Source organism: Pelmatolapia mariae, linkage group LG22 (assembly GCF_036321145.2).
Source record: "Pelmatolapia mariae isolate MD_Pm_ZW linkage group LG22, Pm_UMD_F_2, whole genome shotgun sequence".
NCBI lineage: Eukaryota > Metazoa > Chordata > Actinopteri > Cichliformes > Cichlidae > Pelmatolapia > Pelmatolapia mariae.
In genome coordinates this window covers 4,217,545-4,230,000 of record NC_086245.2, presented here as the reverse complement: position 1 = coordinate 4,230,000, position 12,456 = coordinate 4,217,545, and the positions used below count along the sequence as shown (strand labels likewise).

The window sequence follows — 12,456 nt, the reverse complement described above, 5'->3', positions numbered from 1 at the left end:
ATATTTCCTCCTCACATGGAGTTTCTCCTGCTGTGAATGAGTAAAACAATGAGAGTCGTTGAGACGTTCATAATCAGAGTGTATGAAGTGTGGCGTGTGCTTTACATCCTGTCAGAGAACAACAGCAGGCTCACAGATCTTCTGTCCCAGCCGTGGATGTTCACATCAGTCAGGTTTCTAATAATGAGTTTGTTGTATGTGCAGTAGTCCCAGTGAACCAAAAGCTCAGTTTGCTTGAAACTCTCAGTTTGGTCAAGTTTTCTTCTACTCATGGATCTGTGTAATGTCTGTGTAAGGTGCACCTTAAAGGGGGAGGAGCTACAACACCTTGACAGAGGATGACCTGAGGTGCTGCAAGGCCCAGAATAATAAGGATTACTTTAAACTGCGTGTTATTCTAAGGCACTATGGCCCAGTCTAATGACAGTTCACCTATCATCACTTTGTAGCTCACGGTTGGCCGCTAGCGGACATTCGAGGCTCTGGTTGACGAGGTGACCATTTAACATATTTACCACACTGCGACATATCAATCAGTGATAACCTGCATCCTCATTAGGAGTCACGGTTAGAACACAAACATGGAGCTGGAAATGAGCAGAACAGGTCGACTTTGAAAAGTGTCAGAGCTGTGACATCACACAGGCCCACAGCTCTGTGTCCAGAGTGGGAGTTTGTCTTTATATTAGAGGTTCTAAAATGTTCCTCAGTAACGAGTTAACTGATCTGTGAAATGTCCAAAAACAGTCCCATCCCTCATTGTCACGTTGGTCACTTTAATCAGATGAAAAAATGCATTACTTTGATAAACAGAGGAGTGATTAACTGATTTTTACACACCTAATAACTGAATACATTTGCAGAAGATCTACTCTAAAGCCCAGAGGAGTAAAACACCGGTCCCACTACGAGGAGAGCTCAGCGACAGCGAGGACAGCCGAGGTCAGTGCAGATGGTTAGGAGCAGAGGAATGATGACGAGAGGGAGACGTGGTGGTAAAAATGTCTTCTCTGGTGTCTCCAGGGGCGGGCTTTGACGAGGACAGCAGGCAGGCCGTAACAGCAGATGAAGACAGCAACTGCAGCGTCAGCCAGAACGTTGATGCCAAACTGAGCCGAGCCTCGTCGCTGTACCAAGGCCCGACCAGCGGTCAGTACGCCGCTCCAAACACGCCGTCTGTACATGCTGAGTAATACAATAAAAACCCTAAAAGACTACAAATCGGTGAACAACAGGTTCTTCAGGAGAAAAATAAAATCACACACTTGAAACATGCTGAAGCCCGAGCTCTGATGATTTTGTTTTCTCTGGTATTGATTAGACTTCCTGAGAGGAACCTTCCGGATCAGCGCCTCAGGAGCGAACATGACCCGCAGAGCAGCCTTCAGGTCAGAGCGTGGACACGCCCTGCACAGCCTTTCCTCTCTCCTTCAAATAAAGCAGGACACAGCTGAACGCTGCAGTATGATGTAATGTGAAGCAGGTTAGCTGCACAGGCTAAACCCTCAAAAAACTCAGGTCACACTTTTTCTGCATTCTTGTTTTTATTTATTTTCCCTCACAAATGTTCCTGCATCAGTTTGATCCTGAGGGGCCACCACAGACTGATGTGTATACTGTGACATCACTGGCTTTTAAAACCTTTACAAACTTGCTTTTAAAATCCTACAATTTCACCAAACTGGAGCTCAGCCCTGTTAGTGCAGTAACCTCACAGCAGCCATGCTGTTGGTCAGCTGATGTCATTAAAAATGCTCCAACAGCACAAACACGGTGCAGAGGTCGGTGATGTAAAATCACTGTCTTCACTACAGGAAAAACAGAGATCTTATCATCATCACCAAAACTTCACCTGTCGGATCCTTCACCTTCATCCGTCACACTCAGGTCTCTTTGTTTCTTCCTGCAGACCCACTAAGAGCGCCAGGTCCAAACAATCTGATGAAGACTCTGATGATGAAGAGGAGGAGGCCCCTGACAGGTCAGAGACAGCCAATCTGATTGGATCATCAAACCACTTCCTGATACATCGTCCGTCGTCAGTGCTTTTAAACTGTGAACCATGAGGCTTATGGAGTAGGTTAGATGTGGATTGCTGCCTGTATTACTGAGACTTGTCTCTCGCTCTCAGCTGTCTCCCACTCAGCCTGCGTACTGGCAACCTTTTGGGAACCCGCAACAACAAGATGGCTGCAGGAGCGGGCCTGGCGGACATCGATCCCATGGCCATCGACCAATCTGTGAGATTAAACCTGAGATATGTTCTCCTGTGACCACGTGTTTTACACATGATTCACAGAAAAATCTTCTCATTGTGTTGTTTTGTTCTCCACCTGATCCTGTTATATCCATCCTTTCCTTCCTTCCTTCCTTCCTTCCTTCCTCAGGTGGGTTTTGACAGTATTGGGGGTCTGTCAGGTCACATCTCAGCTCTGAAGGAGATGGTCGTCTTCCCCCTTCTCTACCCTGAGGTCTTTGACAACTTCAAGATTCAGCCTCCCAGGTGACACACACACACACGCGCACACACACGTCAGGTATTCATGTCTTGTGGGGACATCTAATAGACATCATGCTTTCCTTACCCTAACCATAACCTAACTGTAACCCTGACACTAAAATCACATTTTGAGTCTCAAAAATGCCTTCAAACTCTTTGGTACCAGAATTTTGGTCCCCACAAGTATAGTAAACCTTCCGTATTTGGTCCCCACAAAGATATGAATACACGCTTGTGTACCCCAGATTATAAATATATAAAGAAACCTTCAGAGGTGAGGGATGCTTGATCCAGGGACATGATGAGTTTACCTTCTCACAAAGGTAAATGTGTGCTGTAGTAGTTACTGAGTCCTGCTGAGACTGCAGCTCAGAGGAAACATGAGACTGAATGATGTGAGTGGGCAGAGGTCAAAGGTTGGACTTCATTGTTTTTAAGACGGATTACACAGTAAAGCCGAGTACACACAGTGAACACGCTCCACCTGCGTCTCTCTGCAGAGGGTGTCTGTTTTACGGCCCTCCCGGGACAGGGAAGACGCTGGTTGCACGGGCGTTGGCCAACGAGTGTAGCCATGGCAACAGGAAGGTGTCCTTCTTCATGAGGAAGGGAGCCGACGTCCTCAGCAAGTGGGTGGGCGAGTCAGAGCGGCAGCTGCGGCTGCTGTTTGAGCAGGTAAACGTTCACCTGAGTCATACTGAAGCATGAAATATGATTTGAGTGAGTTTAATGAGACTGAGCACAGGAGAGAAAGCTGCTTCTCTGAGCACAGACACTGTGACCTATACCTGCATATATACCTGTTTGTGTCAGCAGCACTTTAGTACTCTGACAGTGTCTGCTGTTAATGTGTCTGCTGTGTTAGAAACTTTTAAATCAAACTCATTAAACAAAACCTGTGAATTTAAATTCTTTTAATTCATCATGAACAGGTTTAAAATGATTGTGTGTGTGTGTGTGTGTGTGTGTGTGTGTGGTCGTCAGGCGTATCAGATGCGTCCGTCCATCATCTTCTTCGATGAGATCGACGGTCTGGCTCCGGTCCGATCCAGCAGGCAGGACCAGATCCACAGGTCAGTTTCAGCTTCTCCACACGTGCCACCTCAGTGGTGTCAGACTTTGAGATCCAGTGTAACGGGTCAGAGGCGCTGCCGCCGCTGTAGATTAGTAATAATCTGTTTGTAAACGTTTGTAAAATGATTCCTGACACAAAGAAAAGGAAACGTGTGCCAGACTAAATAAATGGAAATCCTCGCAGCTCCATCGTGTCGACGCTCCTCGCTCTGATGGACGGGCTCGACAGTCGAGGGGAGGTCGTCGTGATCGGAGCCACAAACCGGCTCGACTCCATCGACCCCGCGCTGCGGCGGCCCGGACGCTTCGACCGCGAGTTCCTGTTCGGCCTTCCCGACAGAGAGGTGACTCATTACTTTATTAGATTATATATATTTTAAGCTGCATCCATAATCTGTGCAGCGTCCATGTGGGCTGGTGTTAAAAAATCTAACAGCACAATTGTGATGAAGGGAAGTGATTGTTTCAGGATCAGGATGTAAATGTGTTTGTTTCTGCTGTAAAGTTTTACCATGGCAGTCTATGAGGCCGGCTCACTGTGTGTGTGTGTGTGTGTGTGTGTGTGTGTGTGTGTGTGTGTGTGTGTTTCAGGCTCGTAAAGATATTCTGAAGATCCACACTCGGCAGTGGAAACCTCCTCCGTCTGAAGACTTTCTCCATGAACTGTCAGAAAAATGTGTCGGTGAGAAAAATGGCAGCAGCTTTCTTTGCCTCAGGAAAGTGTAGTTATTTTTTTATTGGTAATCTGACTTCCTGAGCCTCCGTCGCTCTCAGGTTACTGCGGCGCTGATATCAGGGCGGTGTGCACCGAGGCGGCATTGTGCGCTCTGCGCCGACACTACCCGCAGATCTACGGCACGTCCCAGAAGCTCCTGCTGGACGTCTCCTCCATCGCCGTCAGCAGCTGCGACTTTGCAGCAGCCATGAAGAAGATGTCGCCCGCCTCGCACCGCTCTGCCGCCTCCCCGGCCAAACCGCTGTCCCCTGTGGTCCACCCACTTCTAGGCGGCGCCCTGCAAGAAATCCTTGATGCCCTGCAGAGGATGTTTCCACACGCTCAGGAGGGCATGAAGAGGAAGAGGGAGCCAGGTGAGCCAGAAGCCAAAGTTCTGCTGTGTCTACACATCACTTCCTGTTTACAAACTTCCTGTTTCCTGTGTCAGACCTGACCTCGGGTATCCTCGACGACACTCTGATGTTTGAAGAAGACGAGGGCCCCAGCATCTCCAAACCCTCCAAGAACAAAACCTTCCTGCACTTCTTCAGGTGAGCCTTCATCCACACCTGAGGGGCGTGACTATGAAGTGAATCACCATGGTAACAGAAACCGAGTCTAAAACTGGGTCAAAGCGCCACATTTTCACCGATTCCTGTGATCCGAGTTTAGATTCTGTGCCTCAGTGTTCTGTGTGTTAAAGTGCAGTAAAGGTGCCGCGGCAAACACTGCGTCGCAGTATTGCAGGATATGATTGATACGTGTACGTGATTTATGTGTTCAACTGGTCATGTAGAAAACAGGGATGGTCTCTATAAACACTGCATGCTCTCGCCGATTATCTCCCCCTCGGCATTCTCTGATCCTCTCCCCCGACCTCCTGTAGGAGTGCCGTCAAACAGCCGACGTCTCACCGCCCCAGGATCTTGCTTGCAGGTCGTCCTGGCGCCGGTCAAACCTCCCACCTGGCCCCCGCCATCCTGCACGCTTTGGAGCGTTTCACCGTCCACAGCCTGGACTCAGCGGTGCTGTTCGGCGTTAGCAGCACCTCGCCAGAGGAAGCCTGTGCACAGGTGACTCCTCATAAACCCAGACATGTGCATCTACAGGTCGACATGCATGTGCACACAAACATAAACACACTTCATAAAAAAAGTGTTGACAGGCGGCTCTGTGGTTCTTTCTGACTCTGTAATGTTTTTAATTATTTAAAGCAGCCTGTCTATGCTGGACAGTCTCAGGATGTGAACTTTGACCTTTCCCCTGATCAGGTGTTCTGTGAGGCCAAGCGGACGTCTCCCAGCATCCTCTACATTCCGCACATCCAGCAGTGGTGGGACACTGCGGGGCCGGCACTGAGGGCATCCTTCCTCAGTCTGCTGGGCAGCATCCCGTCCTTCTCTCCCATCCTCCTCCTCGCCACCTGCAGCGTGTCCTTTCAGCAGCTGGACCCAGAGGTGAGGACTGAAGCTTCATCTTTACTTTGTCCCTCAGCTGTGTCCTGTGCGTCGAGGTTTTAGAGGTTTTTATCTTTGACGCTGTGCTGCTCCCAGATTCAGAGCCTGTTTCGGGAGGACTACGGGGAGGTCTACGTCCTCAGAGTTCCCACCCAGCAGGAGAGGACCAGCTTCTTCCAGGATCTCATTCTGAACCAGGCGGCTGAGGCCCCTCCCTCTAAGAGAAAAACATGTGTGTGACTCTGCCTTCACGCTCCGGTTGTTAAGCCCAGAGTGTGATGGATTGCTCACTCTTTCCTCCTCCTCCTCTCTCAGTATCTCAGGCAATGGAGGTCCTCCCCCTAGCTCCACCGCCGCCTCCTCGCAAAATGTCGGAGCAAGAGCACCTCCGCCTGGAGAAGCAGGAGGAGGACGTGCTGCGAGAGCTCCGTCTCTACCTGCGAAACATCACCGAGCGCCTGTCTCTGGACCGCCGCTTCAAAGCCTTCACCAAACCGGTCGACATCGAGGAGGTGAGAGTTTGAGAGAAAGACATGCTGACATCTGCCGCTCAGGTTTAAGGTCGTGAATAATTAAACAAACGGAATCGGATGCAGTTCACGTCTTCCTCCGAGCTCCACGCCGTACATGTTATTAAAAAAGCGTGCAGCAGATTCAGTGCAGGTTGATGAGGTCAGATTGCAAGACCACTCTCACGGGTCAGCAGTCATCTTAGCTGAGCCTGGTTCTGCCGGAGGTTTCTTCCTGTTAAAAGGGAGTTTTTCCTTCCCACTGTCGCCAAAGTGCTTGCTCATAGGAGGTCGTCTGATTGTGGGCTGTTCTCTGTTTTCTTTATATTATTGTAGGGTTTGTATCTTACCAGATAAAGCACCTTGAGGCGACTGTTGTTGTGATTTAGTGCTATATAGATAGAATTGAATGTTGGAACAAATCCACACATTCAGCATTCACTAAATCAGATTTTAGTTTCCCATCAGCACGCGGAGCAAACGTCATGCCGCTTCACATCATGAGTACAGTAATGAAAAAGAAATGTTTACTACAATCACGAGTGGGTCAGACCGCAGCCACACGCCGACACCGTGCATGACATCATGATTGGCCTGTTTCCTGTTCTGACTGTTGATTGGCTCATTAATAGCAGGGGAAGGCCAACCAGGGGTTTATAAAATGGAAACCAGCTGCCGCTCACGCCTGCTCGATCTTTGAATCAGCCCAGAGTATTTATCTCTGCTGCCCCCGAGTGGCCAAACCAAACACCATCAGCAGAAACTCTCCTCCTCCTCCTCCTCCTCCTCCTCCTCCAGGTCCCCGACTATCTGATGGTGATTAAGAAGCCCATGGACCTCTCCACCCTGCTCACCAACATCGACGAGCACAAGTACGTCACCGTCGGCGAGTTCATGGCGGACGCTGACTTCATCTGGAAGAACGCTCTCGAGTACAACCCGGACAGCGACCCCATGGGTGAGACGATGTCACCAGTGACCGTTCTCTTAGTTTGTCCTCTGCCCCACAGTCTCCTTCCTTTTCTTTAGTTTCTTCTTCTTCTGCTGTCTGTATGAGACAGATGGAGCAGGCGTCTCCAGGTGGAAACATTTCCACAGTGGGTGGGGCTATAAGTTCAGCTGTTGGGTGAAAAAAAAGAATCCTTTTCTGTTTGTCTGCGTCTGTTTGAGGAGAGACGAACTAAACAGAAGCAGATTTCTCAGCTGGACTCATCTGCGGAGAGGTGATAAAAAACCTAATACACTGTTTGTTTTACTGTGTGTGTGTGTGTGTGTGTGTCAGACCGCAACATCCGTCACCGAGCGTGCGCCCTGAAGGACACGGTCCGCGCCATCATCAGAGACGAGCTGGACGAAGACTTCGAGAGAGTCTGTGAGGAGATCAGAGAGTCGCGCATCCACAGAGGTGAAACAGCCAGATGTTCACACCTCATCCAGCTGCTGCTAACAGTGTACTGTCAAACTTTATATTAAGACTTTTATTTTGGTGACAGCTCTGATGGTGGCCAACCCGCAGGAGGCCGACGGCGTCTGCAGCTCGGCGTTCTCCAGAAACGCTCTCACACGTAAGTTCACCCCTGAACTGAAACAGCACGGGACAAATTTGTTTTATCTGGTGTTTTTGAAGAGGATCACGGGGGGCCGGCTCAGGCTCAGACTCCCTGCGTACTGTTAGTCACAGACGTCAGCAGCTGCTTAACAAAACTGTTAGAAATATGAGTGACGTGAGAGCAAACCAGCAGACATCACATCAGGTCTGATCACCGTCAGGGTCAGGGTGTACACCAGTGAGCTGTCAACCACCCGTCCTCAGCCACTGTTAGCAGTGTTGATAAGCCCCGCCCCTACTTTTAATTGGCCCGTGAGAGAGGAGTGACAGTTGATGAGTGCAGCGTTGTTCCACCAGTTTCACTTCCTGTTTCAGAGTCTGGACCAAATGTTAGGACATCAGGCTGCTCCAAAAATATTCTTCAGAAGTTCTCAAAACTCAGCTGCTTTCACAAAATGCCAAAAAGATTACCTTTAAATCACAAAAACAGTCAATTTTATAAGATTGTAACCATCAAACTTTATAAAAACGTTAAGTAATGAATCAGTGTTTGTCTGTCAGCCAGCGAGCTGATCACCTGATTCTCCTCGTCTCTGGATCTACAGAAATGTGTTTTTTGTGTGGGATCGCCTCCTCGGAGCAGCTTTTAGATCAAATGAGAGTAAAACAGACTCGCAGCAGGACTGAGGCTCCGGGTTCGTCTCACGCTGTGAAACGTCTGATGAACAGAAAGCTTGGCGCTTCTTTCGGCTGCTGCAGCGAAAAGCTGCTTTTAAAAACGTCTCAGTGAAAACGAAAGCAGCGAGAGCAGGAAGCCACAGTGTTTGCTCAAACGTGAGAGCCGCAGGGCAGGCGAGGACAGGAAGAGGCAGAGAGGACGAGAAGTGGCCTTTCTCTCTAATGACCTTTACTCTTCCTCCTCCCCACTCCACCCCCACCCCCACTTCTGTTTTCCAGCTCGTAAGAAGAAACGTTACAGACGGCCCCGAAAGTCCAAGTGGAGCACCGGCGTCATTAAGAAACCCAAGAAGAAGAAGAAGGAGGAGGAGCCACCAGTCCCATCCTCCTCCTCTTCCTCCTTCACCTCCCTCTCCTCCATGTCCAGTAAGTTCAGCTCTGAGTCGAGTGCGGAGGAGGTCAGAGCTGCTGGATGGCGAGTGGTGAACGGGTCTGCTGGTGCTGGTTCGTCCAGCCCATCAGAGAGCAGTGACGGCGGCCTGAGCGGGTTCCCAAACCGCATCACGAGAGCCCACAACGGAGACCTCACAAACGGGTATCACCGCCACACCGAGCCGGTTCATCGCCAGCTGGCTGATGGCGTACCTGCAGGCGTGCGTCGAACCCGCTCATCAAAGACCCCCCCAGGCCCGGAGACCGTGCTGAACGGGCAGACCGCGGACAGCTTAGGTCTGTGCACGAGCAGTGCGAGCGCCTCGCTGTACTAACCCGACTCACTGGACCGCTTCAGAGCGCAGCCGCTGCCGATCGAGCTTCTACAGGCCGCCGCTTCACGCGACGAGGCTCCGCAGCGCTCTGGGCATCGAGCAGGAGGAGCGTCTGAGGTGTCAGAGCCGGCTGCTTTAGTCTGAATGAAACACGCTGCAGGAGCGCTAACGTGAAGCTTCCACAGGAGTGTGGCTCTGTGGTTCAGCACACACTGTAAATACCACACACACACACACACACACACAGCGGAGCTTTGCATCTGTAAATCTGGCGGCTGCATCACGCCAATCAGACCTGACCTGTTAGCTTCCTCCTCCAGGTGTTCCTCTGATGTCAATCGATGGTGCAGAATTTCAGAGTTAGTGACGGAGCTGCTTGCTGCTCTGAGTGGTGTTTTTAAAATTATCTGACCAATAACACAGCTGCTCTGTGTGTGTGTGTGTGTGTGTGTGTGTGTGTGTGTGTGTGTGTGTGTGTGTGTGTGTGTGTGTGTGTGTGTGTGTGTGTGTGTGTGTGTGTTGCAGCTTTCTAACAAATCAGAATATTAATCCTAAAGGAAATTATGTCTACCGTTAGCTGAAAACTCCACAGTCCTTACGTTTTGCCATAACCTGGTTGATTTCAGCTGTGAAGGCATAGAGTTGGCTGTCTGTGAGAGTCACTGCAGGGTAAAGCCCTCTTCCTCTGCTTGTCTTCCTCCTCAGAGAAGAGCAAACAGTCTGAGTCGAGGGCCAACAAGGCGGCTTTGGAGCAGGTGTTGATCCAGGACAGGCCGGAGCAGCAGGAAGAAACTCCACCGCTGATCATCGATCGCAGCAAACTGAAGGTGAGTCTCAGCTCGCCTCTTTAAGGGGCTCAGACTGAACAAAATGTGACGCTGTGTTCATTAGAGTCAGCGTTCATCAGTGAGCAGATCCTGGATCAGCATGAAGAAAATAACCTTCACGCTGTACTCAGTGTGACCGTAAACCCAGCAACGCAGAGTTAACGAGGTCACAGACACAGCTGGAGCCCCCTGCTGGCTGTTAACGTAACTGCAGATTTACATCTCCAGCTTCGTTTCACTCTTCATACCTGGACGGTCCGTCTGATTTTACATACAGAGTGAAGTATACTTGACAAACACGAGGAACAAGAAGCTGCGGCTGTCCTGCTTTACCGGTCAGACGCCTCGAGTTTGTCCTTTTATGATGAGGAGGAAGCTCTTCATCGTCTCCGTCTGCTCTCAGCGAGTCGTCAGGAAACTGAACATAAAGGAATCTGCTCACGTCTGACTGGAGGAAGCCGTCTGCTCGCATTTGCGAGCGTGCGTTTGTATCTTCAGTCTGCAGCACCGACGGTTGAAGAGCTGCTTTCAGACCGGAAACAAACAGGAAGTCGCACAGCATCCCCTCCCCCACCCCAGCAGCCAGTAATGAATAAAAGCTGCTCACAGGTCTGAAAGCAGGGGCCGTGGGCCCCGCGGCCCTCTGCAGGCACCACCTCAAACCGGTTTCTGTTTTCCAGGAGCTCCTGAGGAGAGCCGTGGCGAAGACGGAGGGCGCCGAGGTGGAGCCGCTGGAGAAGCTTTACGCCCGGCTCGCTCAGTGCATCTACCGACACAGAGACAACTGCAACAAGGCAGAGCTGCTGCAGGTACGACGCCCACACAGACCCAGAGCGCGCTATGCTCATGTGACCTCAGTATAAATAACTGATTACAGTAGATACTTTATCAGGTACGAGCCTCCACCCTGCAGCACACAGACACCATCAGCACATTTTCAGTTTTCTCACTTTTGTTTTCCAGGAAATGAAGACAGAAGTCGATCGATTCTCCTGACCTCCAGCAGCTCCACTTCAATAAACCTCAGTGTTCAAACAAACGCGTCGTTCATTCGTCAGGAATCGTTCAGTTTCTCCTCTCAGGTGTGCTTTTCAAACAGTAGTACCATATTTATCTCCATGCTGTTTATCTGATGTCGCTTTAATAAAGTCTCTGTGAGCATGAATGAAGCCGCTGTCTCTATTTCCTGTTCAGCTGACCGCTGAAAGCCTGCACATGCGACTCCAGCACGAAACCACGGAATAAAACCATGAAAACATGCAGCTGGGGTCACAGGCCTCAGCTGCCTCAGCTTCATGTTTCACTCTGAAACAAACCTGTAGACCAGGGTGTCAAACACGAGGCCCGCGGCCCTGAAACAGCCGCCGAACGTTCCAATCGGGCCTGCCGAGGGGTGTTTGTGCCCGAACACAGAGTCACAGTCTTGTTTAATTACTTTGACAGATGTGAAGGTTCGAGCTCCAGAAACGGAAGAGTTGACAGAAATGCAGACGCTGGGAAACGTTCATATCTGAGTGTTTACAGAGAGCTGGAAACAGTTTTAAGGATTTCAGACTCAAAGAGCTTCTTTCAGTTGCTCGCATGAATCCGTTAGTATTAAATAAAATAAATGATATTAGTGATTTTTAGGTAAGGCTAGAGTTCAGTGTGCTGTTTAAGTTTATGATGGTGGTTTGTTTCTCTCCTCTTCTGTGTGATGGTACTTTTACTCTGAAAGTCGGAGCGCAGCATGTGACGTAACCACAAAGGCTCTGCTTGTGCCCTCCATGCTCACATATATGTGTGTATATATTTAAAAAATAAAAATTAATTAATTAATGTCACACACTGACCTCAGCACGCTGACAGACGCTTCCGCTTTACGGAGGTTTCTTCAAAATAAAGGACCGTCATCTATGCTGCTCTGACAGTCACACAGCTTTAGGGACGACGGTGCCAAGAAAGAGTGATCAGACTCAAGGACTCAGAAGCTTGATGGTGACCTAAAACATCTGGCCGACCTTTAACTTACTAAGATATTTCATCAAATATTACAGGACATGTATGTGTATATATTTCATTAAAGATGTTTGCTGTACAGTCATTGAAAAACAACATTTCACTGCCTTTTATTGTTTTATTTTAATCAAAGCTTAATCATTAGTTCATCATACATGTGAAAATAATTCACTAACCAGTGATAAAGCTAGAACTAATTTGGTTTTCTTTCACAAAGTCTTTGTATACATTGTTAGTGGTGGTTTGTCGATGCCACGGTGAGCTGAGTGTGCCGATAAGTGATCATCATTAGCTTTCATTTAAATATATTTTCTTAGTTTCCTTTCATCTACATTGCGCTTACACGTACTTTTATTTTGACCTTACACATCCCAGAATATGA

The 12,456-nt window shown here is 49.3% G+C and overlaps 1 protein-coding gene across 3 annotated transcripts in view; it reads left to right on the top strand.

The window, feature by feature from the left end:
- LOC134619777 (ATPase family AAA domain-containing protein 2-like) overlaps window positions 1-11,241 on the top strand; it is a 15,344-nt gene extending 4,103 nt beyond the window's left edge. For 2 of the 3 annotated variants that reach the window (XM_063465608.1, XM_063465607.1), the window contains exons 6-28: window positions 864-942; window positions 1,024-1,149; window positions 1,322-1,388; window positions 1,910-2,038; window positions 2,132-2,240; window positions 2,388-2,503; window positions 3,001-3,175; window positions 3,485-3,573; window positions 3,759-3,918; window positions 4,166-4,256; window positions 4,349-4,663; window positions 4,738-4,840; window positions 5,176-5,362; window positions 5,561-5,746; window positions 5,843-5,978; window positions 6,062-6,258; window positions 7,054-7,213; window positions 7,538-7,660; window positions 7,749-7,820; window positions 8,762-9,211; window positions 9,955-10,076; window positions 10,757-10,885; window positions 11,040-11,241. In XM_063465608.1, coding sequence (XP_063321678.1) covers window positions 864-942; window positions 1,024-1,149; window positions 1,322-1,388; window positions 1,910-2,038; window positions 2,132-2,240; window positions 2,388-2,503; window positions 3,001-3,175; window positions 3,485-3,573; window positions 3,759-3,918; window positions 4,166-4,256; window positions 4,349-4,663; window positions 4,738-4,840; window positions 5,176-5,362; window positions 5,561-5,746; window positions 5,843-5,978; window positions 6,062-6,258; window positions 7,054-7,213; window positions 7,538-7,660; window positions 7,749-7,820; window positions 8,762-9,211; window positions 9,955-10,076; window positions 10,757-10,885; window positions 11,040-11,072 — 3,354 coding nt within the window. In that variant the 3' untranslated portion in view covers window positions 11,073-11,241. The remainder of the gene's footprint in view (window positions 1-863; window positions 943-1,023; window positions 1,150-1,321; window positions 1,389-1,909; window positions 2,039-2,131; window positions 2,241-2,387; window positions 2,504-3,000; window positions 3,176-3,484; window positions 3,574-3,758; window positions 3,919-4,165; window positions 4,257-4,348; window positions 4,664-4,737; window positions 4,841-5,175; window positions 5,363-5,560; window positions 5,747-5,842; window positions 5,979-6,061; window positions 6,259-7,053; window positions 7,214-7,537; window positions 7,661-7,748; window positions 7,821-8,761; window positions 9,212-9,954; window positions 10,077-10,756; window positions 10,886-11,039) is intronic. The other variant, XM_063465609.1, reaches the window with a different exon arrangement.
- Window positions 11,242-12,456: the final 1,215 nt, after the last annotated feature.